The sequence below is a fragment of the Saccopteryx leptura genome, chromosome 8 (assembly GCF_036850995.1).
Source record: "Saccopteryx leptura isolate mSacLep1 chromosome 8, mSacLep1_pri_phased_curated, whole genome shotgun sequence".
NCBI classification, from domain to species: domain Eukaryota; kingdom Metazoa; phylum Chordata; class Mammalia; order Chiroptera; family Emballonuridae; genus Saccopteryx; species Saccopteryx leptura.
Genome location: NC_089510.1, coordinates 67,817,319 through 67,843,680, shown reverse-complemented (window position 1 = coordinate 67,843,680; position 26,362 = coordinate 67,817,319). Strand labels below are relative to the sequence as shown.

Sequence of the window (26,362 nt, the reverse complement as noted above, 5' to 3'; positions counted from 1 at the left end):
ACACTAGGAAGTCCTACCAGAGGACACTAGGAAGTCCTATCAGAGGACACTAGGAAGTCCTATCAGAGGACACAGCGACACTGGTCAGAGGAACGATGCTCGGCAGCAGGAGCTCGTTTTAATTCTCCCCCGAGTCTTGCTTATGCTGTTCTACCCTCGGGTTACGTTTTCTCCTTGCCACCCCTGCCCAGGCCCCTCCTTGGCGAAGCCTCCAGCCCGTGGTGATCTTTTATCGAACCCCACCTCCTGCACACTGCTGCTCATCACCTGCCCCGCCAGGACTACACTCCCTGGGGGTCTGCGCCATGGACCTCAGCCCGTCCCAGTCTGAGCGTGACTTAGGGTGGACAGTGACAGTCTCGGGAGGGTGGGTTGTGTGCACAGAATTCAGTGACTGATTCCAAAATAACCAATGAAGCCATGAAGGCCTCAGGATTCTACTCTCAGTGGTCTTACCTGCTTTCTTTTGCCAATTAAATGCAACTTGGCAGGAGCCTTTGGGTGCTGACCACCTTCTTGGACATAGGAATGACATGCACACCATGCAACTTTAGTCTTTTGCATAAAGGTATCTCATTATATCTAGAATTTGGCTTTGACTCCTTTAAAGGTTTTTATGTAAAGGAAACAACAAACACACACACACACACACACACACAGTCACTCAGCATCATAAAGATCTCCCAATTCCTGCCACCTAGCAATGCCCCTTTGCCAGCGAGCAAAGTAGATCATATCCCCAGGTGGGTAACTTATGTTCTAGAACACACCTGGGTCTGACAGACTGCTTATTTCTAAAGGCTGCACAGTTAATTCTCCGGTGCTTTTCAAATTACACTGTAGTACTGCCATCTTCAGGTTAAAAACCTTGATTCTGCCTGACCAGGCGGTGGCGCAGTGGATAGAGCGTCGGACTGGGATGCGGAAGACCCAGGTTCGAGACCCCGAGCTCACCAGCTTGAGTGCGGGCTCATCTGGCCTGAGCAAAAGCCCACCAGCGTGAACCCAAGGTCGCTGGCTCCAGCAAGGAATTACTCAGTCTGCTGAAGGCCGGCGGTCAAGGCACATATGAGAAAGCAATCAATGAACAACTAAAGGTGTTGCAACGTGCAATGAAAAACTAATGATTGATGCTTCTCATCTCTCTCCATTCCTGTCTGTCTGTCCCTGTCTATCCCTCTCTCTGACTCATTCTCTCTCTCTGTAAAAAATAAATAAAATAAAAAAACTTTCTAAAAAAAAAAAACAAAACAACCTTGATTCTTTCGTTAAAAACTTTCCTTTCCACCCACCACCAGCTCCCAGTAGCAGACGGCCAGTTTTAGGAAAAGAGCCAGAAGACCAATCTGTAGGAGGGAGAGTTAGGGCCGCTGGGGCACCTGTCAGGAGAGTTTGAAGAGTAGAGAGAGTACAGGACACCAGGTGCCACTGGCCTGAAGCACGGCATTTAGTGAAGACAACAGGGGTCTGCCAAACGGTTGTGCTCTGGGTGGGAGTCCACTCCCTATTGGTTTGCTGCTGCTACGTGCGGACAGAAGCGGGCAGGGAGCTGCCTCCCCGTGTTCAGGGAGTGGAAACCATTCCCCAGCATGCAGGACCCTGGGTTTTGGGCCCACAAACTGAGCTCCAGGCAGCACCGTGGACTCGGAGCCTTCAGCTCTGGAATGATGCTAACGACACTTTTGTTCTTGAAGAGCCAGTGGGGTCTGTGGGGAGTCAGGCTGGGCAGGGACTCAGTCCCACAGATGAAGCCAGCTCAAAGCAAACTTACGGTTTTGCCGCCCTTGCCAATCACCCGGCCAGCTGTGGAAGAGGGCACTCTGATGTGGGCTTCCAGCTTGACCTCTTCTTTGGGGTTAAAAAAGTTTTCTTCCTTCAGTTTCCCAAAGATCCGCCCTTGAGCCTGAGAGAGCAAGACATGACTGAGGGCTCTCAGTTGCCAGTCAACCCACTCCAGCAGTGTCGCTGCCAGTCTGTGTGCCCCCTGCTGCCGCACGCACGCCCAGACCCACACTCGCTCGGGACGCACACGGGGACGCTGCGCGCCCGCCCTGCGCACACGGGGAAGCTGCGCGCCCGCCCTGCGCACACGGGGACGCTGCGCACCCGCCCTGCGGGCCAGCGCCTGCACCCCCATGACTGCACTGCGCAGCACGGGCAGGGCACCCTCGTGTCTTCACGGCTTGCACCAAATTACCACCTCTGGGAGGCTTTCTGTGTGCTGGGGTGGGCAAGGTGGTGAGGGGTGAACCACATGTCCTTTCTTCACCCCAGCACCTGTAAATGTTTGCGTGGAGGAATTTTCTCGGGGAATTCATCATTTCCACTGTGATAATGTTCAGACCTGGTACTCAGGATGGAGGGGAGGACGGTGGTGATGGGGTTTGATGTGCCTGATCTTGCTTTTTAATGTCTAACTCCAAAGCCAGTGTAACCAAGAAGTTACTGATCTCAAAAAAATTTTAAAACCTTAAAAAACTGAGATATAATTTATTTACTTAAAATTCACCATTTTAAAGAGTACACATCCATGTTTTTTAGTATACTCACTTGGTTAAACAGTCACCACCACTCTCCAGAACACTTCCTCCCGTTTCCCCACATAAAACCCCGATTATCAGCGACTCCCGCTCCTCCCTGTCCCCGCCCCAGCACCACTTTCTGCTTTCCATTTGCCTTTTCTGGACACTTCGTATAAACGGAACCATCCAATCTGCAGCCTTTAGTGTCTGCCTTCTTTCTCTTAGTGTAACGTGTTCTCGGTTCATCCACGTTGTAGCATGTGTCAGTTTCATTCCCTCTATGGCTGAATAATAGTCTTGGGTGGATCGACCACATTTTATTTACCCATTCATGAGCCAAAGGGTTATTACTCTTGAATAGTTCCACATGTGTTTGTTTTATCAGACACATTGAAAATGTTTTAAACAATAAGGATTATACTTATATAAACGTTTCTGACTTTTAGAAAACTCAATTTATAGTTCTCCTAGGGGAGAATAAAAGGCACCCCCTCACCGCCACACACACACCAATGCACTCACCACACCACACTACTTCCTCTCACCCTCCGTGCCAGTTACCCCGACAGGCTGTGCTCACGGCCTGCAGGGCTCAGGTGGCCCTGGGCACTGACCTTGAACTGGGCCTCAGGTGGTCCGGTGATGATGACCATCCTCTCGCTGACGTCTGGGCCTTCCGCCGGGGCAATCTGCGGTTCACAAGGAAAGGAACATGCTGCCTCCGGCTGCACTGCCCAGCCCCTCTGTCGTCCCAACGGACGCACACACACCAGCAGAGAAACGGGGCTTCCGCTCTGGGGCTTAAAGTCACGGCCATAGTGTCCACTGTCCATTTAGGGTGTTTGGCTGCCCAGGGAGAGTTGGCAGCAGGTCAGTAGTTACTGCCTGTCCCTGTGCCAAGCATCAGCAACACTGTCCTTTGTTCACCAAGGGCGGCAAAAGCTCTAGAAAAAGGCAGATATGGAGTGTGCCAACTGACCCAGGGCCTAGCGGGGAGGAAGGGCTAGTCCACAGAGGCCTGACTCGGAGCCAGCTTGCAGGGAAGGTAACCGTGGTTCCAACCTCAGCTCCTGGAGGCAGTCAGCTGCACGTGACCGCCGGGCCACAGCAGGTGCGAAAGGCTAATTCGTGATTCATGTTGACCAAATCAGTTCTGCTGTCGTCCTGACCGCCTCCTAGTGGCTCATGGCTGCCTTGCTCAGTCTGCAAGAAACCCCCATCTCTCAGTTGTCTGGCATTCACCAGCCCAGACTAGAGGTCTGAGAGCTACAGTGGCACTCCAGTTTCAGACTGGCACGCCACAGGCCAACTCGCTCTGAGGATGAGGAATGAAGTCCCCATTTTAGGACTGAAGCAAATGGGGCCCAAAGAGGTGAGGTGACTGCCAAGATCACGGGTGAGCAGGGGCTGAAACATTACCAGGAATGGGGTGTCCTGGTTGGCACTGTCGACTGAATTTTGTGTGGCATTCTGAAGCCTGCAGAGCCGATGCTGTGCAGTCACGGCGAGCGGTGGGAGCTCAGCGCTGCAGCCAGGGCACCCCTAGGGCACACCTCCCCAGCTCAGCTCCGCCCACCCTGCCCTGCCCACGTATTAATTGGTGTCAAGCTCTCTTCCTGCCCTGTTGGCATCAAATGTGCCCCTGGTTGTGGGCTCTGAAGACTGGCGAGGCAGAGGTGGGGGTTCTCTGGAGTGAGATCTTGCTTCAGGCGGATGCTTTTAATAACCTGTCGGAATAAAGGAAACCTGGCAAAAACCAGGTTGATTTTAAAATGTAGGAGATTTATCTCACATGCAGGTGGCTTCCCTGGGCTTCTCTCCTCTTCTTGACTGCTCTGGAGAGATGCAAGAGCCAGGGTAGGAGCAGGCTGTGACCCAGCCTAGCACCTGCAAACCTGCCAGGCTGCAGAGCACAACCTGTCCCCCTGGTCCAGCCCTGCTGCCGCGGCCCCTCACAGAGGTCCTCAGGAAAGTGACACGCCACCACTCAACCTTTGTGTGACGCGGGCTTCAGGGATGTTGTGGGGTGCTCTCCCATTTTCTGGAAGGCCTGTTGGGAGTGATCCTGGTATAGCACTCACATGAGGACAGTGGGAAAACATGGACCAGAAAGAGGACAACCTGGTCGGGTCTTGGCGCTCACATCCTCTCCCTGTGGCCTTTGTTCAGTCACGAAAAGCTTGGCCCGGTTCCTCATGGGCAGTGGTAACGGAGGGCTCCTGCTGCAGTTAGCCCCATGAGGTGCTCCATGTCCTACAGGTCAGCCGAATTGATACCTAAGAGCCAGTCCCGCCACCTGCCTGCCTTGGCTGCATCCCTATACCTGTCACTTTCCCTTAGGGGAAAAAAGGGAGGATTTGATGAGAGGGTCCCTCAAGTCCTTTTTAGATGAAATTGTCCCATTCTGTCTCCTGCATGGCCTTTCAGACCACTGGCCTCGCCGCTGGGAAAGGCCCGCGGGGCACAGGCAGCCCTGGGGTCTCCCACACCCTACCGCGCGGGCGGGGCCCCCACGGCCTGGGCCAGCAGCTGTGCCCAGCCTGCTGGGGGCAAAGGCCTCTGCGTGCTCCACTGTCCCTCACTCCTCAGGGCTCGCATACAGCCTCCCCTCTCTGCAGGTGGGAGCAAGGGCCTGCAAGGGGAGATGATTTACCGAAACAAAATTCTTTTATGGTCTTATCACAATCCTTGTTCTGCACTACTCAGAATGTTTTGTTTTTGTTTTTTTCTCTCCAGCACACTTGCTGTGGGAGAAATTCCAGCTCTTCTTGGGGAGAAAGTGTAAGCATTGTTTCTCTCCAAGTCATGAGACTTCTCTTTCGGAATTCCGGGTTGTCCCATGGCAGCAAACTATTTTACGTAACAACGGAAACTCTGTTTCCGATAGTGTTTCATGAGGCTTGGGACGCGCTCAGCATTCTGCCCATGAGTCAGAGTCGATCGCTGGGCTTGGAGCAGGACCAGGGTAGAATAATCCTTCCCTTTCAGCTGCTCGGACGGCTCTCCGCATTGTGCCGGGGGCGGCAGGATGTGGGTGTGCACTGCGGCTGCGCCTGCGCTCACCGCCGCGTCCATCAATCAAGGCGCCTTCCTTCCTGAGCCGCTCTGCGCCGTCCAGGGCTTCCTGTCAGGTTATGCCACCAGTCTTTTGTTTACCCATGGCTTATCGCCCATCGCTTTTCAAAGAGTTTATCATTCAAGCTTTTCCCCCAAAGTTCAAGGGTTTCTGAAACGGAGACTAGTTTAAAGTATCAAAGTGCTGGAAACTGCTGAGCGTCAATGACTGCTCCGCTGAAGTTCCCTCCCTTCGTTTGGGAGAAATCCTCAGCCTCTCCGTGGGAGGACAAGCGTAACCCAAAGAGAGCTGGGAGGGCTTATCTGTTATGAATATGTTTTCTAACCCAGCTGTTGGTTGAACAACAACAACAAAAAGGAGTAAGAGACGTAAAGATGAGAGCAGATGGGAACAGTTCTGCAGGCAGCTCTTCCAGACCCTGTGGGGTTCTATCCCTGGATGGCACAGCAGTTGCCATCCTAGGGACTGACAGAAGGAACAAGGGTCATGGGGACAAGGGAGGTGGTGGTGGAACAGAGGGGAGACAGATGGCTGCTGGGGGCAGTTTTACCTTGATGGAGGCCCCGGCGAATCTAGCCAGCTGCTTGATGTGCGCCCCTTTCTTCCCGATGATGGCCCCCACAGCCTGGGTTGGGATGAAGAGATTCACAATCTCCTGCTCTGGGTACTGAAAGGGCAGGACAAGACAGAAGGTATTTCTACTGGGCTGGCTCCTTCAGGGAGTGACCGAGCATCTGCCAGGACCCATGTGGTGGGGTGGCCCCGATGGTGCATGGATTCTTCTGTGGCCTCGGGCTCTGCAGGTGTGAAGCTTGGAGAATGTGCCTGAACACAAGCAAGCATGCCATGACAATCAAGTGCCAAACTCCCCTTGAGCGCCTCCACATTTGCTGGACACAGAAGGCGGTCCATTCACAGATTCTGTCACATACACACTGGTATGTTTCACCTTTCTCCATGCAAGGAGTCCATTAAATGCACCTGGCCTGGGCACAGGGCTTGGAGGCACCCTGTCAGAGGCAACAGAACGCTGCCCCATCCATCTTGTGGCCCTGACTGGCATTTTCACTAGAGTGGTGCCATATTCAAAACAAGATGGTAACTACACTTGCCATGACCAGGCCACCTGGTGACAGCCCAGAGAGACGTGGGCAAGGCCACCAGGGTCTGTGCTATAGGGGCATGCAGAAATAAAATGACTCATTTGCTAGGTTTTGTTCAAAGATCTTTGAGAACTCTGTTCTTCAGTCAACCACACCTCCTAGTTGACCTGCTGACCCCTCATCTGACCAGCTTCCCCACCACCTCTAGGGGTGTGAGTGTCGGCAGGGTTGTTGTGAGCAGGACAGCACCAGTGCTAGAACTTCCAGGACACGTGAGCGCTGGCAAGTTTGGTGAGCTCACGCCCTGTGATGTGTCATCCCAGCACACGCTGGAGCCACAGGACCCTGCACTCACACCATGAACATTCACTGGTCAGACGCCGAGGGCTCCATGGTGCCAGCCACAGGGAAGCGATACGGATGCAGCTGAACCGAGGGACACTTACGGAGTGATGATGCGGGAACGGGCCGAACTGGTGAGGCGGGTACAAGCTGGAGAAGTATCCCGAGTGGGTCTGCAGCACGAGAGAAAGATCCATCAACTCAGGGCGGCCAGATCACCACACGTAACACAGGCTCTCTGCGCCATCACTGGCCACACGGCCCCGTCTACACACCTTTCCTGCTGCACTTAGACCCCACCCCCACCCCAGAGCCCAGGCTGGACAAACGGTGAGCATTTCTAGCTGAGCCATGCTGTAGACTCCTAGGAACTGACCGTGGGAGTGAGTGCCCGTGTGGGCAGAGAGTGCAAGGACAATGTGACAATGTCCAACAGGTACACAGAACAAGCAAAGGCGTTCTGGGAAGTCATACAGGTGAGCCCCGTCAGAGCGTTTCTGAGGAAATGGAGAGACTGAGAAAAGAGAAACTTATGGGGAGACTGAGAGGAGAGAAAGAGAAATAATAAACACATGATGTGTGAGTGTGGGTGAGGGGAGGCAGGGGACAGGAAGGCAGATGTGGAGAGAAGAAGACAGCTATTAGGAAAATCATATTGAAGAAGGAGCTACTTTTTTTACACAATACCTACTATGCTCTAGGCACTCTGATAGATACTTTACATCTAGTTTGAAACTCCTCACAATAGTCCTGTGAAAGAGGCGTATGTCTGATTTTATATATTCTTATAGGCAGGACACTGGCCAGTCACCCAAGGCTCATTAACTGTGTTTACCCCGAGGCCGAGTGAATGTGGCCGCCTCTCACAGGAAAGGCGAGGGCTCTGGGCCCCGGCCCTCAGGCCCTCCAGATAACCTGCCATGATGCCACTTAAGTGTTAGGGGACCCGGCTTTCTTTTGTGGGCCCCTGAGCAAATCTCATGGTGTCCTCCATCTGCCGAGTCTCCAGCTGGACCCTGAGCTCCAGACCACTTCTCCTTACAACACATTAGGGACAAAATAAAACTGTTCCCCATTTTGAGCTCGGAGAGTGGATTGGCCTCAGAGGAAGAGAGACGTAAACACTGTGGGCAGTGTCTCCCAAAGGTACTCTAGCGCCCAGAGCACCTGCAGGGGCTTATGGAAGGGAACCCATGGTACAAGACTTGGCTTTTGTGACTTAGAAAGGGGCTGCAGTGACACCTCACGCCCACAAGAGGGGGCAATGAGAGCAGTATTCTCTTGGCAACCATTTTTTTTAAGAAAATTTTTTATTTATTGAGAGGAAGGAAGCGAGGGGGGGAGGGAGGGAGGGAGAGAGAGAGAGAGAGAGAGAGAGAGAGAGAGAGAGAGGAACATCAATGTGTTCCTGTGTATGCCCTGACTGGGAATCAAACTAGCAACCTCTGTGCTTTGAGACAAGGCTCTACCAACCAGCCGAGCTATCCAGCCCGGGAGCAACCTCCAGTTTTTGAAAGGAGGCTAAGTGGACAGGTCTGGCTCAGTTGGTCCTGTCTTTTTGAAGAGCATCAGCTCCAGAGCCCCCTCTGTGCCGGTCCCTGCTCTGGGGGCTGTACTGGGCCCTTTACAGTGGGGGAGACTTCCTGCAGGTTTCAGCTCCAAGCTGTACCTTAGGGAAAGCACATTTCTGCTTATTCCTGTCTCTTCTCAGCCTTCCCTTTAGTCCTCAGAGCAGAAACAATTCTTCCGAATTGTCATTTGTCTTCTCCTCACAAAAACTCATGTGAGGCCAAGAATAGACAGGCCACAGTGTGGCTGCTATTCTGGGTTCAAATACTCCCAAACACACACTATTGAATTTAGATCTACCACTTGGGTTTGGGGAGAGAATTAGCTGTAAAAGGGTAAAAAGAACACGTTCTCCACTCTCCTTTTTATTCAGTGGTTACTTCAGCTGGAAAGCTGTGTGGACAGCATCCTGGACTCAGCAATTGGGAGCTCGCTTCTCCTCAAGGCTCTGCCATTAGCCTCTGTGCACCTGAGTTGGTTTTTGGAGTCAGGAGACTCAAAAGACTTGAGGCTGAATCACTAGCTCTTTACAAGCAGGAATAATTCAGTCTTTCTGAGCTCCATCCACAAATGGAATTAAAATAATATTTAGGTCTTATAATGTTATTGAGGGTTCATTCAATCACTCACTCATGCAAAAGACATTTGAGCACCTACTAGGTGTGAAGCACTGTTCTAGGTGCTGGGGCCCAGCTATTCAGACAGAGAAGGTCACACTGCCGCCACGGGTCTTACGTTCTACTGGGGAGGCAGACCAGTACTGTGAAAACAATGAACAGGACGATGTGAGGGAGGGGAGCTGCGGAGATGAGGGGTGGGATAGTGACTCTGGCTGGAGCGGTCCCCGGGACAACTCCTGGAGGAGGTGACCTGAGATGGGAGGAGATGGAGCCTTATGCATGGCATGGGGGAGGGAATATTTAAAGCATGGTTCTTAGAGGTCCAGAACAAGGAAAGGGGTTGGCCTGTGTGAAAAACAGAAAGGAGGCCAGCATAGCAAAAGTGAATGAGAGGACAGCAGGTTACAACGGGGAGGCAGGCAGGGCGTGGTCATGCAGGGCCTTGTGGGCCCTGCTTTGCACATGGATTTGACCCTTGGTACAGTGGGTGCCCCCACAGGATGTCATGTGGCATTCAGTAAGGTCACAGGAATGGAAGACTCTATCATCAAGCATTGTATGGCTGAATTACCGAGTATTAAATGAGTATTTATTTACATTAAAACATGTGGCTTAACAGATGATATTTTCTATTTCCCATCTGCCCAAGCTTACGTGGCATCTACAACTTCAGTGAAAAAGGACTTTCAAAACATGTTTAAGACAATATGATCAGAAAAGTAAACTGTCGACAACTTAAGTAAATGTTCTCCTTTACTTTTATGGGAAGTGGGAAAGCAGGTGGTAGCCATCTGATGAACCCAGGTCGCACGGAGCGGGGTCAGGGTGGAACCCCAACCCCAATGTGGCAGCTGGGCTCACTGTCTCATTTTGAGGGTGTCCAGCTATTTTATGATAGAGAAGCTACGTTATTTTTGAGTGTTTCAAAGCATTATGACATTGAGGATGGGAGAAGGGTGTGATGGCGAAGGTGCTGCTGCCAGTGGTGCTCCACCCCTGCCAAACAGATAGCAAGGGGGTGGTCATTATTATCTGTGGTTCATTTCTTTTGTAAAAATAATTTAAAAAATTTTTTTCTTGAGAGAGAGAAGGGGGAAAAACTAGAAGCATCAACTCGTAGTTGCGTCATTTTAGTTGTTCACTGATGACTTCCTGTACGGCCTTGACCAGGGCTCAAGCCAAGCCAGTGACCCCTTGCTCAAGCCAGCGACCTTGGGCATAAGTCAGCAACCTTTGGGGCTCAAGCTAGTGACCTTGGGATCATGTTGATGATCCCACACTCAAGCCTGTGACCCCATGCTCAAATCGACCAGCCTGTGCTCAAGTAAGATGAGCCTGTGCTCAAGCTGGCAACCTCAGGGTTTTGAACCAGCGTCCCAAGCTGAAGCTCTATCCACTGCACCAGCACTGGTCAGGCTGTCCATGGGTCACTTCAAATTCTGAGTTTGAAAGGAACTGGTATCTGCTTTTCCTCTGTCCTTGCCTCTGCTCGGGGGTAGATAAAGGAGTAGATACCAAACACACTGATGCAAATAATTATGAACAGTTGGGCCTGCTTTTCCTGGAAGATTCTAGGGTCCTTAGTTCTAAGCTGTGACATACGACCCATTTGTTGTGTGAATTAGGTAGTATCCTGCACCACGAAGAAATCAGGGCTTGGGAAGAGTGAGGGGTGGGAAAGAGTTAGTGAAGAGAGCAAGGGTCAAACACACTAATTACGTTCAAAAATTTAAATGGCTTTAGTATGATGACAGAGTGATGCCATGTTGCAAAGAGGGCTCATCCTAGGGACCAGGGACATGGGCATGGCCTGGACACGGGCAGCAGACTCGGCCAGAGAGGTCAGTGCTATGGGCAGAGCTTTCCAAGACTCAGAAGGTGCCCCATTCTACCTTAGCTTGTCAAAGTGCCTCCTCCCAGCCCTGCCTGTCTGCCTCCGTGTGCTCTCCCAGGGCAGCCTCCAGAGCTGACCGGGACCAGAAATGGGTAAGCTAGCAAGGGGTGGAGTCATGACTTGAGCACAGATCTCTGTCTCAATTTATAGCCTATAATCTTAACCACTGCTCACCGGGAACATTGTGAACTCACTGGTTCAGGTGGAGCCTATGGCACCTGTTGTGGAAAAGCTCTAGTATGTGTAGATATTAGAGCTCTGTTGAGTTTATTTCAATACATGAATGGGAAGTTAAAATTCCTTAGATGTATGTAGAAAATCAGCAGCATGAAAGGGGAGCACAGCCAGCAAATGACCACAGTGGGTTAACTCAGGAAAGAGGGAGACTTTGTTTTTAAAGTCGGCCCCATTTCTTAGTGAGATTCAAGAGGACAGGGCTTGAGTAGACTGCTATGAGAAAAAGCCAATTAGAGAACTACATCAATCTTGGAAATTTAAAACATAAAATGAAGTAAAAAATGCAATGGAAGCCATATTCATAGCAGAACAGACTTCTGAAAAGCCAGTTGGTAAATTAAAGATTAACCCCTTCAGAACAAAAAAAGGAAATTAGAGGCATGACGAGTAGAGTGAAAAGCTCTACCGTCCACAAAGTGGGGACTCCCAGAGAAAATGCGGTGGAATCAGGGGAAGAGATGCTGCAAAATCATTCATGGAAGCCAAAGATTTTTCTGAGCCAAAGAAAAACGTGCATCTTCAGATCAAAGGGCTCAGATTCTGATTTCAGGCATAAAGGCAAAATAAAACAAAAGGCAGGCCCTGGCCGGTTTGCTCAGTGGTAGAGCATCGGCCTGGCGTGTAGGAGTCCCGGGTTCGATTCCTGGCCAGGGCACACAGGAGAAGTGCCATCTGCTTCTCCACCCCTCCACCTCTCCTTCCTCTCTGTCTCTCTCTTCCCCTCCCGCAGCCAAGGCTCCATTGGAGCAAAGTTGGCCCGGGTGCTGGGGATGGCTATATGGCCTCTGCCTCAGGCACTAGAGTGGCTCTGGTTGCAACAGAGCAATGCCCCAGATGGGCAGAGCATCGCCCCCTGGTGGGCATGCCGGGTGGATCCCAGTCGGGTGCATGCGGGAGTCTGTCTGACTGCCTCCCCGTTTCCGACTTCAGAAAAATACCAAAAAAAAAAGAAAGAAAAAGAGAAACTACAAATATACAGGGGTAAGCAAAAAGCAGGCTTACAGTTACACAACAAATAAATAATAAACAATAATACAAGGACAAACAGGTTTACATACTCACAACTATAAACCACTTTTCCCCACCCCTGTACAGTATTAGGAATTAAAAGAGTGCTGTAACCACAAGTTTGGAGATTTAAAAGGTAATGGTCTGCTTTTTAAATATATATATATATATATATATATATATATATATATATATATATGTTAATTTACTGATTTTTAGCAAGAGAGGAAGGGAGAGAGAGACAGGAACACTGCTCTGTTCCTGCATGTGCCCCAACCAGGGACCGAACCAGCAACCTCTGTGCTTCAGGAGGATGCTCTAGCCAACTGAGCTATCCCACCAGGGCTGCTTTGCATAACATTATGCAATACATATAAAAAGAGAGATGGAATGAATACTTTTATAGGAAAATATAAATCAACAAAACCATGTCAAAAATTTATTAAGAAATCTAAAAGCTTACAAGTGCTAGAGGCTCAGATGTTTCACAGATAGGTCTAATCAAATCTTCAAGAAACAGAAAATACATATTCTTTAATTTTTCCAAGCACAGTAAAAGTTGGTCATCTTCCCAATTCATTCTTTGAGAGAAAAACAACCCTGCTGTTAAAACTGTCAAGAGTCTGACCAGGTGGTGGCGCAGTGGATAGAGCGTCAGACTGGGATGCGGAAGACCCAGGTTCGAGACCCCGAGGCCCCCAGCTTGAGCGTGGGCTCATCTGGTTTGAGCAAAAGCCCACCAGCTTGAACCCAAGGTCACTGGCCCCAGCAAGGGGTTACTTGGTCTGCTGAAGGTCCGCGGTCAAGGCACGTATGAGAAAGCAATCAATGAACAACTAAGGTGTTGCAACGCGCAACAAAAAACTAATGATTGATGCTTCTCATCTCTCTTCGTTCCTGTCTGTCTGTCCCTGTCTATCCATCTCTCTGACTCACTGTCTCTGTAAAAATAAATAAATAAATAAATAAATAAATAAATAAATAAATACTGTCAAAGAGAATACGAAATTACAGTAACCGCAGTGTAGGAACAAGAATAATGGAACAGTCCAGGAATGACTAAATGGGACAAAGTTGACATTTCAGATTGAGCGATAAAATAGTGCATTACTCAATAAATGATTTTGGGAAAACTGGCTATCCATTTGGGGGAAAAAAGTCAGATCCCCACCTCAAAGTATAAGTCAAAATAAATTCTCTATGAGTTACAGATATAAATATAAGCACCAATTCTCAAATACCCAGCAACGAAAAATTAATATAAGAAAACACAGGATAGGAGCCCTGGCCAGTTGGTTCAGTGGTAGAGGATCAATCCAGTGTGTGGAATCTTGGGTTTGATTCCTGGTAAGGGCACAAAGGAGAAGCACCCATCTGCTTCTCGACCTACCCTCCCCCTCCCACAGCCATGGCTCAATTGATTTGAGTGCACTGGCCCCAGGCAGAGAACAGCTATGTGGAACCTCTGCCTCAGGTGCTAAAAATAGCTCAGTTGCGAGCATCAGCCCCAGATGGGGTTGCTGTGTGGATCCCTGTTGGGCACATATGGGAGTCTATCTCCCCTCCTCTCACTTAAAAAAAGATAAAAGAAAAGAAAAGAAAACACAGGGCTGGGAAAAGGCTTCTTCCTTTGCCAGAAATCAAAGGCCAAAAATCCACAAAGGGAAATTTCACTGACATAGCTACCTTGATTCTTAAAATTTCTACATGAGTTCTGTTGAAGGGAAATCTGGGTAAATTTAAATTGCATCTATCCTTTGATGTAGTAATTCCAATCTTAGAAAATTTACTTTCACATATACTTACACATGTATGCAAGGACTTATGTATACAGAGATACTAATTTTGACACCCTTTGTAGTAGAGAAAACCTGGAAACAACCCAAATGTCTAAAAATTGTATGCTGGTTAGAAAAACCATAGTAAATTCATCCAATGGAATACTATGTAGCCATTAAAAAGAATTAGGAATACCTATGGAAAGATGCCCATAAAACAAAACAAGGGTCGGGAACCTTTTTGGCTGAGAGAGCCATGAACGCCACATATTTTAAAATGTAATTCCATAAGAGCCATACAATGACCCATGTACATTATGTATTATCCAATAAAAATTTGGTGTTGTCCTGGAGGACAGCTGTGATTGGCTCCAGCCACCCGCAACCATGAACATGAGCAGTAGGAAATGAATGGATTGTAATACATGAGACTGTTTTATATTTTTAACATTATTTTTTTTTATTAAAGATTTGTCTGCAAGCCAGATGCAGCCATCAAAAGAGCCACATCTGGCTCGTGAGCCATAGGTTCCCGACCCCTACCAAAAAAAGTAAAAAAATAACTTGTAATTCACTGCACATGGCATGATACCATTTGTATTTTTGAATACTATGATTGTATATATGCTGAGAAAACATTTTAAATGTGTATGCAAAATAGGGCTATACTGTTGGGGAGTGGTTTTGGGTAAAATTTGTGCAAGAGAAGGAAGTCTGAAGGTAAACATTTACATTTTACTTCATACAATAGTTTGTTCAAAATATATTTATTTTGTTATTATGGCACAGGACACCACAAAGAAAGCCATGGAAAATGATAAACTGTGAGAAAACATGTACAACATGACAAATAGTTAACTGCTGTGATACATATAATCAGCTGTTACAGCCCGTTAGGAAAAAGGATGGAAAATAAAGATGATGACCCCCATTTCAGAAGATCAGTTTTAGAAGTAGTCTGTTTTATTATACCTTTCCTCCCACCATGTATGTTATTTAGGTTGAGAGGGTGGCCTGGCTTTACATTACCTTCTTTAGACAGTATATACAGTCTTTCTCCTAATAAATGAGATGTTTCTCAATGCCACTGAATTGTACCAAGCTCGGTCATTCTCAAAACTCACAGCAAAGATATGGAGACATGCACCTCTCATAGCTGTCCTTGATTCTACGAGGAGCCACAATACTTCCTGCCTCATCTCCAGCTCCTTCTAATACATACACACACACAACATACACTCACATACACAGCTCCCTCTAACACACACACACACACTAGCTCCTTCTTACATACACATACACACACCAGCTCCAACACACATACACACACCCACACGGCTCAATATTGGACCCTATCCTTTGGTTCAGTGGTCGACAAACCGCGACAACCACACGCGGCTCTTTGGCCCCTTGGCTCTTCCACAAAACACCATGTGCAGGCGCTACCTCGATAAGGGATGTACCTACCTATATAGTTTAAGTTGAAAAAATTGGGCTCTCAAAAAAAATTTCAGCCCTGGCCGGTTGGCTCAGTGGTAGAGCGTCAGCCTGGCGTGCAGAAGTCCCGGGTTCGATTTCCGGCCAGGGCACACAGGAGAAGTGCCCATCTGTTTATCCCCCCCTCCCCCCCTCCTTCCTCTCTGTCTCTCTCTTCCCCTCCTGCAGCCGAGGCTCCACTGGAGCAAAGATGGCCCTGGCGCTGGGGATGGCTCCTCGGTCTCTGCCCCAGGCGCTAGAGTGGCTCTGGTCGCAACAGAGCGACGCCCAGAAGGGGCAGAGCATCGCCCCCTGGTGGGCATGCCGGGTGGGTCCCGGTCGGGCGCATGTGGGAGTCTGTCTGTCTCTCCCCGTTTCCGGCTTCAGAAAAATACAGAAAAAACAAACAAAAAAACAAACAAAAAAAACTTGAAAAAGAATTTCAATCGTTGTACTGTTGATATTTGCCTTTGTTGACTAATAAGTTTGTTGACCACTGATTTAAGGGTAAATGAAGATCACTCTAAATAACTGACATGAAGATTTAGAAAGGACTCAGAAGATCTGTATACAGACAAGACTGCAAAAATGTGGAAGTTCTTGTGACTAAGGTCATGGCTGCCAATTCCTGTCAGTATTTTGGTGGCAGAACAGCAGAGTGTTTATCCTGTCTCTAGATAACCCAGAGAACTCCTAAGAATTCTCACTGCAGTGCCTACACCAAAGATACCTTTCAAAAGAAAGGAGTGGCTAAGGTAATGTTCACCAACCCGAGTCTTCCCATTTAAACAGTCTAAACACTAGGGGAAAGGAAGTGTGCTTTTAAAACAAGCTGTATGTGTGAAGAAGTCTGAATTTAAAAACGCATCCAATATCCTGAACCCCAACTTGGTAATGTACTGATTCTGAACAGTGCTTGTGAATAGGAGCTACAAGTAAGCAGCTCATAAAATTCACATTTCTTCTTTTGTTATTAATTGTATTCAAACAATAAATAGTTACCGAGAACCCCTTAAATGCCAGGCATTGGGCTAAATATTTTGAAACAAACATTGTGTCATTGTGTATTATTTCTATTTAAAAATTGCCTATTATTAAAATATATGCATTTGCATTGTAGACATAGGCGGGAAAGAGACATCCAGGGACTCTAATATTTTTATTTTAATAAATGAACAACACTCATGAAGATCCTTATTTACCTAACAAATCCTTTCTGACAATAAATAGGCATCTAGTTAATGAATTTGCTAGTAGTTTTTTCTTTCTTAGATTGACAGATTATGTTTGAGAACACATACTTAGAGGGTGGCTGAATAATATTAATCTGCCCATTAGGAAGACATCTTAAGAAATGTCGGAGTGCCCGAGCATGGCCTCCATGCTCAAGTTCAAGCGTTAGCTCTGACTAAACATGGCAGTCATGCTGCTACCTGGAGGTGCCCGGGGCGTGAGCAAACCCCTGAAAGCTGAGCTACTTACAGCGAAAGGGTGGTAGGGGGGAGCAGGGGGGGCTCCTCGGGGCCCTGCGGGTGGAGGCAGCACGGAGAGTCCTGTTGAAAAGATGCCAAGTGTGCTGAGGTTCAACCCTGGGATCAGACTGGCTTGTTGCTGGGAACAAAAATGGAGAAAAAGATGAGGGGAGGAGACACAGTCCCAGCTTGCCTGCATCAACCTCCTTCTCTTGTCTGGATGGCACCAGTGTCTCCTAGTGAGCTCTGCCCTGGCCCTGTGGACCCACTCCCTGCCAGCTGCTGGGGTGGGCTCTCCAAACCCCACTTGAACCACAGTGTTCCTTCAAAGCTTCTCTGCACGTTTAACAGCAAACAAGACTCTTCTTGTGGATGCAGGCCTCTTCACCAACCTCTCTCCTGTTAACCCCTCACTCCCAACCTGCGCAACCTTGTTCCTCTCGCATCTCTGGGCCCCCGCACACTTCATCCACCCTGCAAGAAACGTGCTTCTCTCCCTCCTCGCCTGGCTGAGTCCTACTCATCATGTGGGTTTCAGCTGAGCTCAGGGAACCTTCTCTCACCCCGAAGGTCTCTGCTCAGATGCCCTTTCTGTTCTCTCCTAACACTCCTGCATTTCCTTCAAACAGCACTCATCACGTGGTGTGTGCATCACCTGTGCGGGTACCGCTTCCCCTTGCAGACTGTAACTTCCGGTGTACAGAGACTAGCTTACTTAGCGTTGTATGCTCAGTGCCTGGTACATAGTAAGTACTCAGTAAGTACTTGTTGAATGGATATGTTTAAAACATAATGGATTAATCATTTTTTCCCCGAGTCCATCCAGGGAAAGATCAGACCCTTCACTAGGACACCACATCTGCAAACATTCTCCAGATTCAGGACGGTTCACAACTTCGGCTTTGTCACCATTCAGTCGCCAGCGCCATCTCCCTTGCTTGTTCACCTCACAGTTAAACACGGTGACACTCACACAGGCTAGAGTCAAGGGGTTTCTTTTCCATTTTAACAGGTTTTTAAAAAGTTTTTTTTAATGTATATTTTATTGATCTTAGGGGAAGGGAGAGAGCAGGAAAGAGACAGGAACATCTGTTCTTATACGTGCCCTGACTGTGGATCGAACCAGCAACCTCTACACTTCAGAATGATGCTCTAACCAACAGAGCTATACAGCCAGGGTCGTTTTAACAGTTTTTAATGAAAGCTTTGTAGAAGATTACTTTATTCCTGCATCTTCTGATTTGTTTCTTCCTTGCATCGCCCTTTTCCTGTCCTACTTGGTGAGATTTGGCTTATACATTCCAGGATTTTTCTATGGTCTCTGTCCAGCTTTAAGGTTAGTGGTAACCACACTGCTGGGGTGAATGCCCATATGAAAAGTTGTACCGTTAACTTTCTCCAGTTGCCCTTGTTCAGTGTAGACAACACATTTCTTCCTATAAAGCTGGACTACTTTGACAATTTGCTGTCCTTTGTAGTGTCCTTGTACAACCTGAATTTCATCAACCTTTTGGATGAGCATGGATTGAACACTGTGCTTCAGTCTTGTACTTCTGTCTCAGCTCTTTGAAAAGATATAATTTTCCTATGAATGTGGAAAGGTGTATTGAAATGCCGTTACGGTTCATTTTTCTTTTTCTTCTTTTCCAAGCAAGAGGAGGGGAGATAGAGAGACAGACTCCACATGCGCTCCAACCAGGATCCACCTGGCAACCCCTGTCTGGGGGCTGTGCTCTGTGCACCAAGCTACTTTTTTAGCACCTGAGGTGGGGGCTCCACGGAGCCATCCTCAGCTGCCAGGGCTGATGCACTTGAACCAATTGAGCCATGGCTGTGGGAGGGGAAGAGAGAGAAGGGGGAGGGGAGGGGTGGAGAAGCAGAAGATCACTTCTCCTGTGTGCCCTGACTGGGAAATGAATCTGGGACATCCACATGCTGGGCCAATGCTCTACCACTGTGCCAACCGAAAAGGGCCATGATTCTTTTTTCTTGTTTCTAAAATTGGTTTTAGAGAGAAAGGAAGGGAGAGAAAGAGAGAGAAACACAGATTTGTTGTTCTACTTATTTATGCATTCATTGGTTCTTTTATGTGCCCTGACTGGGGGTGGAACCCACAACCTTGGCACACTGGTATAATGCTCTAACCAACTGAGCTCTTGGGCCAGGGCCATTTTTATGGTTCTTACTCTGGTCAGAAGTCAAAAGAGACTGAACTTCATTTTGGTTGCTGATGCTTCAGCAATGGCCACAAAAGGGATAGAGTTGAGTTTTAATGACACAGCCCTTGAAAGGCAAAAAGATGTAGTCACCCACCCTGGCCTGTGTCCAACCTTCCTCAAACTGTCTCCCCAAACACTAAGCAGTTCTCTACCAGCTTCTATTTTATTATCTAGTAACTTCTCTTTTTTAGAATGTTTGACATAGTAAAGCTGGATCTTTTACCTTTACTCAATTTGATATACAAGACCTAGTAGTTTTGTTATTCGTCTATCAATGTGTGACTTTGGTACAGACATGAATGAATCTAAGTGTTGGGTTTAGGTGAAGATGACTGCAGAACCCAGGCCCATTTGTAGCTTTTCTGGGTGTTCACAGAAAGAGATGTTTATTATATTATAAGATGTCAAGAATCCAAAAGAAGCCTGACCCGTGGTGGCACAGTGGATAAAGCATCGACCTGGAAATGCTGAGGTCGCCGGTTCAAAGCCCTGGGCTTGCCTGGTCAAGGCACATATGGGAGTTGATGCTTCCAGCTCCTCCCCCCTGTCTCTCTCTCTCTCTCTGTCTCTCTCTCTCTCTCTCTCTCTCTGTGTCTCTCTCTCTCCTCTCTAAAATGAATAAATTAAAAAAAATTAAAAAAAAAAAAAAGAATCCAAAAGAAGACAGTGAGATCATTGGATGATACTTGCACAGACAAATACACACTAATGGGGAGAGAAAGTCACATACATTGGAATCTTCTCATCATGTCTCCTAAGTGCCCTGTGAGGTGGGCGACAAAGTGCTGACCTGAGTGAGGGGGAAGGTACTATGAGATGTGCTGTGAGGGAATTGGCTGTAACCTATACAGATCTTTGTCAGTGTTTATTCCTTTATGAAATGGTACCAGGTCTGGAATTTGCTGCAAGGTCATCTGAGGCGTGATGGCAAAGTGGATGATAGTTCAGATGAAACAAAATAGGCCCTGAGTTGATAACCACTGAAGCTGGACTATGGAAATATGAGCGCTTATCACAGTATCCTTTGCTCATCTGTATATGTCAGAAAATCATTATCATAGAAAATAAAAAAATTTACTGAGTTAAGCTTTGCCAATGGACAAATATTTTTTAAATTTCTGATGCCAGACTGATGTCTCTCCCTATCACAAAGTGGGAACTAGATAGCAGTAACGAAGAAGGTAATCCAAATCAGTGTGTTTGAAGTATTAGAGCTGAGTGGTGGACAATATTTATTGGGTAATCTAAAAGAGCAGATCAATAAGCAAGAGATGAAAATCCTAAGTTAATATTAAAGCATTTACTTTTAAAATTGGAAAGTGCAACAATCATCCCAGCTATTTTTTATATGTAGCCTTCTAGTCATTCTGATTCATATTATTTTATATAACTATAACCCTAATTATATATACTTCTATATATTCTTTTCTTAACTAACATTATATTGTAGACAGTCTCTCATTTTATAATCTTCAAAGTTACGATTTTAATGGCATCACACTATTTTGTCCAGTGCAATTATAACTTACTAGTTGGTCTCCTGATTATTTTAGTGCCCTTGCCCCAAGAAGGCAGGAATAACTCTGCATGCCTATTTTAAGGCGCTTCTTCATTATGCGAATGACAACTATTCTTAGAGAGGCTTGGGTTTTGCCTGAAAACACATGTAAAAGCCAGTAGAAGAAAGCATTAGGCACTTACATTCACAGCCAGCATATCATTTTCAAAGGCCTCACGCAGCTTCTTCATAATCTCTATCTCAGCATTGGCACAGGCCTCAACTGTGCCTTTCACAGTGATGGTTCTTTCAGGGTTGTATATGCTCAAATCCTGCAAGCTGGCCACCGAGAAAAAAAAAGAAAAATTTCCTTTTTTCAAGGAAAATGATTTGACTTTGGGTGGTGGGCACACAATGCAACATACAGATGATGTATCATAGAAATGTATACTTGCAACCTATATGATCCTATTAACTAATGTCACCCCAATAAATTTAATTTGAAATAATCCCAGAAGCTCACAAATAAGTCTTGGTAGAGAAGGGGGGGAGAAGACTGGATTTCCTTACCACACACTGTGGTATACCTGCCCTCTTATCCCAAATCTTTGTAGTGACATAGATCCGTAGTAAAATGTTTGGTAATAATTTTATGTATTTCTTTTTATGGTTTTGGAGATAATTATATCACTTATGATTACATTTCCATTTTACAGAAAAGCAGATGAATGAGTTGGGCATATCTAAACATTTAAGTTTGTCCTGGCCAGTGGCTCAGTGGATAGAGCATGATAGAGCGTTGGCCTGGCATATGGACATCCTGGGTTCAATTCCCAATCAGGGTACACAGGAGAAGCAACCATCTGCTTCTCCCCCTCCCCCCTTCTGTAGCCAGTGCTCGAATGGTTCGAACATGGCCCTGGGTGCTGAGGATAGTTCAGCAGGAGTGCATCAGCCTGAGGTGCTAAAAATAGCTTGGTATTTGAGCATCAGCCCCAGATGGGGTTTCCGGATGGATCCCAGTCAGGGTGCATATGGAAGTCTGTCTCACTATCTCCCCTCCTCTCACCTAAGAAATAAAAATGTTCAAGTTCTCCATTATTAGACATAATTTGAATGAGTGGCTTACGATGAGATTGTTATCTTGGTCCCAGTCTCATGTTCAATCTTCTTCAAATTTCTCCCTTCTTTTCCAATAAGTCTTCCGACCAAGCCATTGTGGGCCAAGATTTTCAGTGGAATATCTTCAGATCTAAAAGAATCAACAATTTAACATTTAAGGTAGACATAGCAGTTGCTTCCCAAAAGCTATTATCCTGTTGTTTTTTTCCCTTACAAATAGAAGTTGTTTTTTTCTGGTACCAAGTAGCAAGGGGCTTTACTAACCCCAGTGCATGAATTCTCATTAACATAAGCCAAGCCATGATAATTATACTCCTTTGTTGTAACTGGTTTGGAATAAGTCCATGAGGTAGATATGGTCAATGTGTGACTTTAGGAAGGTTTTCCTTGCTCTTAAAAAGGTACAAGGGTTAATGCCATTAATCAGATGACAGACTAGAAAGTTGTTCAAGCCCTCCTCACCCTACAGAGATACTAAGTTAACAACAATGAATAGGTTGAACACCTCTGTGAGAACCCTAGAGATCAGCTGAGAAATTATAGCACCCAGGCTATTATATAATCAAGAAGGGATTGCAGCAAGAGGGGAGGGGAAACTGTGGCATTCAGCATGTCTGTTCATGCTCCTTCCCCTACACATCATCGCAAGGGGCAACTGAGAAGCAATCCTCATACCAGGGCTCCTCCTTTTAAAACATAAAAAAAAGACTAAAGCATGAATCTAACATTCTGGCTTGTCTGGGGGCTGCTCAAGAGATTAGTTTCTGTTACTCCCGACTTGGCAGTGCCGACAAGATCGGAACCAGGTTTTGGGAAGTGCTGAAACGGAGGTAACAGTCCATTAGAGCTGCAGTTGCACAGTCAGAAGCCAGGAAGAGAAAGATCAAAAAAATATCTGAGAGATCTAGAACTTACAGCCAGGCTGATTAGTGAAGGTTTCCCCCCAAATGAAGCTTGTATGCAGACTTAAAAGGTGATTGTTTTTTAAATGCCCAAATCCCAGTAAAAGAAACAGAGAAACATGGACTAATCAAAGAATCAAAATAAAATTCAAGAAACTGACCCTAAAGAAATGCAGACTCATGAACTACCTAACAAAGAATGTAAAATAACTGTCATAAAGATGCTCAATGACCTAAAAGAGAACACAGACAACTAAATGAAATCAGAAAAATTATATGTGAACAAAATGAGAATCAATAGAGACAGAAACTATAAAAACAATCTCACAAACAATAAAGCTACAGATTAAAATAACTGAACTGAAAATTTCATTTGAAAGCTTCAACAGCAGGCATAAACAGGTAAAACAAAATATCAGCAAACCTGAAGACTGGTCTTTGAAATCACCAAGTCAGAGGAGAAAAAGGATTGCTGAAAAGCAAAGAGAGGCTAAGGTACTTATGGGCCATCATAAAGTGCCTCAACATACACATCATGGGAATCCATAAGAAAAAGAGAGAGAAGGGCCAGAGAGATTTTAAAAAAAAATAATGATGGCCCTCGCCAGTTGGCTCAGTGGTAGAGCATCAGCCCTGCATGTGGAAGTCCTGGGTTCAATTCCCGGTCAGGGCACACAGGAGAAGTGACCATCTGCTTCTCTACCCCTCTCCTTTCTCTCTTTCTATCCCCTCTCACAGCTCAAATGATTCAAGCAAGTTGGCCTGGATACTGAGGATGGCTCCATGGCCTCACCTCAGGCGCTGAAATAGCTCAGTTGCCAAGCAACAGAGCAGTGGCCCCAGATGGGCAGAGCATTGCCCTGTAAGGAGCTTACTGGGTAGATCCCATTTGGGGGGCATGCAGTAATCTCTCTGTCTCTCTGCCTCTGCACCTTCCATTTAATGAAAAAGAAAAGATAATGATGGGAAACTCTCAAAATCTGAGGAAATAAATGGACATATAGATGCAAGAAGCTCAAAAACCTCCAACCAGGCTAAATCCAAAGAGAACCACAGTGAAACACATTACAACCTAAAAGTCTAAAGTCAAAGACAAAGGTCAATCTTGGTAGCAGCAAGATAAAAGTGATTAGTAACATACCCAGGAGTTTCCATATTATTGGTGAATTTCTCAGCAGTAATTTTGCAGGCCAGAAGGGAGTGGGATGACATATTCGAACTGCTGAAAGAAAAAACTGTCAACCAGGAATACTGTATCTGGCAAAATGTCCTTTGAAAATTAAGGTGAAATTAAGACTTTCTCAGATAAACAAAAGCTGAGGGAGTTCATTACTATTAAAACTGCTCTATAAGAAATGCTAAAGAGAATCCTTTAAGTTCAAATGAAAGGACAGCAGACAGCAACACGAAGCTGTATAAAAATATAAGATTCTATAATAAAAACATGCAAATATAATAACGTTGATGCATAAAATTTAAATGACAAAAACAAAAAAGTAAATCTATGTCAATGGTATATAATATATAATAAACAATTTGTGACATCAATAATAAAGTGGAGGTAGAAGACGGTATGGGGGGATGAATGGTGATGGAAGGAGACTTGACTTGGAGTAGTGAACACACAATTCTACATACAGATAATGTATGATAGAATAGTACACCTGAAACCTATATGATTTTATTAAATAGTGTCACCCCAATGAATTCAATAAAAAAATAGAGTGGAGTTGTAAAGGGGTAGCGTTCTGAATGCAACTGAAGTTGCTATCAGTTTAAAATAGAATGCTATCATTTTAAGATGTCTTATGTAACTGCAATGATAACCACACACACATACAACTCACCTATAGAATATACACAAAAAGAAATAAAATGAAATCAAAGCATTTCACAAAAAACCCCAAACACTCAAAAACAAAGGCACAAAAGACAGGAGGAAGTAAGCAAAGAAAAAAGAACTTATAGACACAGAGAACAATGTGGGGATTGCAAGAGGGAAAGGGGGCAGCAAGATGTAGAAAAGGGCAGGGGGACAGACAGGGATGGAGGGAGACTTGATTTGGGTGTTGAACACACAAGCGGTATATAGATAACATACTGTAGAGCTGTGCACCAGAAACCTGTATAACGTTATAAACCAATGTCACCCTAATATATTCAATTAAAACATTGTTTTAAAGGAAAGACAATAAAGCTACAAGACACAGAAAACAAATGAACAAGAACAGCAATTTTCAGTCCTCTATTAGTATTTACTTTAAATGCAAAGGATTAAATCCCCCAATCAAGACACAGATTGACTGAATGGATTAAAAACCAAAATAAAAAAAATTCAAATCAACAATTTGATACCTTAACAAATTAGAAAAAGAATAAACCAAACCCAAACTAGCATACAGAAAGAAATAATAATGATCAGAGCATAGATGAACAAAATGGAGAAGAGAAAAACAAAAGAAAAAAAAAATCAATAAAACTAAGAGCTGGTTTTTCTGAAAAGATCAACAAAATTGACAACTGTTAGCTAGATGTACTAAGAATAAAAAGAGAACACACATATAAAATCAGAAATAAGAGGACATTACAACTGGTGCCACAGAAATAAAAATTATTATAAGAGAATACTATAAACAGTTATACACCAACAAGTTGGATAACATAGAAGAAATGAATAAATTCCTAGAAACACTACAACTATCAAGATCAAAACATGAACAGGAAATCTGAACAGTCCAATAACAAGAAATTGAACGAATAATCAAAAAGCTCCCAACACAGACATGCTCAGGACCAGATGGCTTCCCTAAAGAAGTTTACCAAACATTTAAAGGAGAATTAATATCAATCCTTCTCCATCTCCTCCAAAAGACTGAAGAAGATCCTCCTCCATCACTTCCAAGCTCATTCTATGTAGCCAGCTTTACTCTAATACTAAAACCAAACAAGATACCTCAAAAACACAAAACCAACCAAATAAACAAAAACTACTAAACAATATCCCTGATGAGAATGTTGATGCAAAGATCCTTTAAAAATTTACCAGCAAGTTGAATTTGAAAGCATGTAAGAAGGATTATGCACTACGGCCAAGTGGGTCGAAGTCCTGGGATGTAAGGATAGTTCAACATATACAATTAATGTAATACACCACATTAACAAAATGAGAAAAAACCCACGTGATCATCTCAACTGATAGAAAAAAAGCATTTGACAAAATTTAAAACCTTTTCATGATAACAACACTCAACAACCTAGGAATAGAAGAAAACTACCTCAACATAATAAATGCAATTTATGAAAAGCCCACAGTGAGCACCACATTCAACGGTGGAAGACTGAAGGCTTTTCCTCTAAGATCAGGAACAAGACAAGGACGCCTGCTCTCACCACTTCTATTCGACATGGTACTGGAAGTCCTCGCTGGAGCAACTAGTTAAGGAAAAGAAATAAAAGGTGTCCAAGTTGGAAGGAAGTGAAATTATCTCTGTTAACAGGTGACATGATCTTAGGTGTTAAAACCC

General features: G+C 45.7%; 1 protein-coding gene and 1 pseudogene across 5 annotated transcripts in view; both read right to left on the bottom strand.

Moving 5' to 3' along the window:
- The window catches only part of IGF2BP2 (insulin like growth factor 2 mRNA binding protein 2), a 189,150-nt gene that overhangs the window by 4,984 nt on the left and 157,804 nt on the right, over nucleotides 1-26,362 (bottom strand). For 3 of the 5 annotated variants that reach the window (XM_066348023.1, XM_066348028.1, XM_066348026.1), the window contains 8 exons: nucleotides 23,980-24,060; nucleotides 21,944-22,066; nucleotides 21,018-21,153; nucleotides 17,108-17,236; nucleotides 7,148-7,216; nucleotides 6,149-6,265; nucleotides 3,137-3,211; nucleotides 1,772-1,903 (listed from right to left, as the gene is read on the bottom strand). In XM_066348023.1, coding sequence (XP_066204120.1) covers nucleotides 1,772-1,903; nucleotides 3,137-3,211; nucleotides 6,149-6,265; nucleotides 7,148-7,216; nucleotides 17,108-17,236; nucleotides 21,018-21,153; nucleotides 21,944-22,066; nucleotides 23,980-24,060 — 862 coding nt within the window. The remainder of the gene's footprint in view (nucleotides 1-1,771; nucleotides 1,904-3,136; nucleotides 3,212-6,148; nucleotides 6,266-7,147; nucleotides 7,217-17,107; nucleotides 17,237-21,017; nucleotides 21,154-21,943; nucleotides 22,067-23,979; nucleotides 24,061-26,362) is intronic. The other 2 variants (XM_066348024.1, XM_066348025.1) reach the window with 2 other exon arrangements.
- On the bottom strand, nucleotides 18,162-20,230 carry LOC136380055 (large ribosomal subunit protein uL24 pseudogene; annotated as a pseudogene).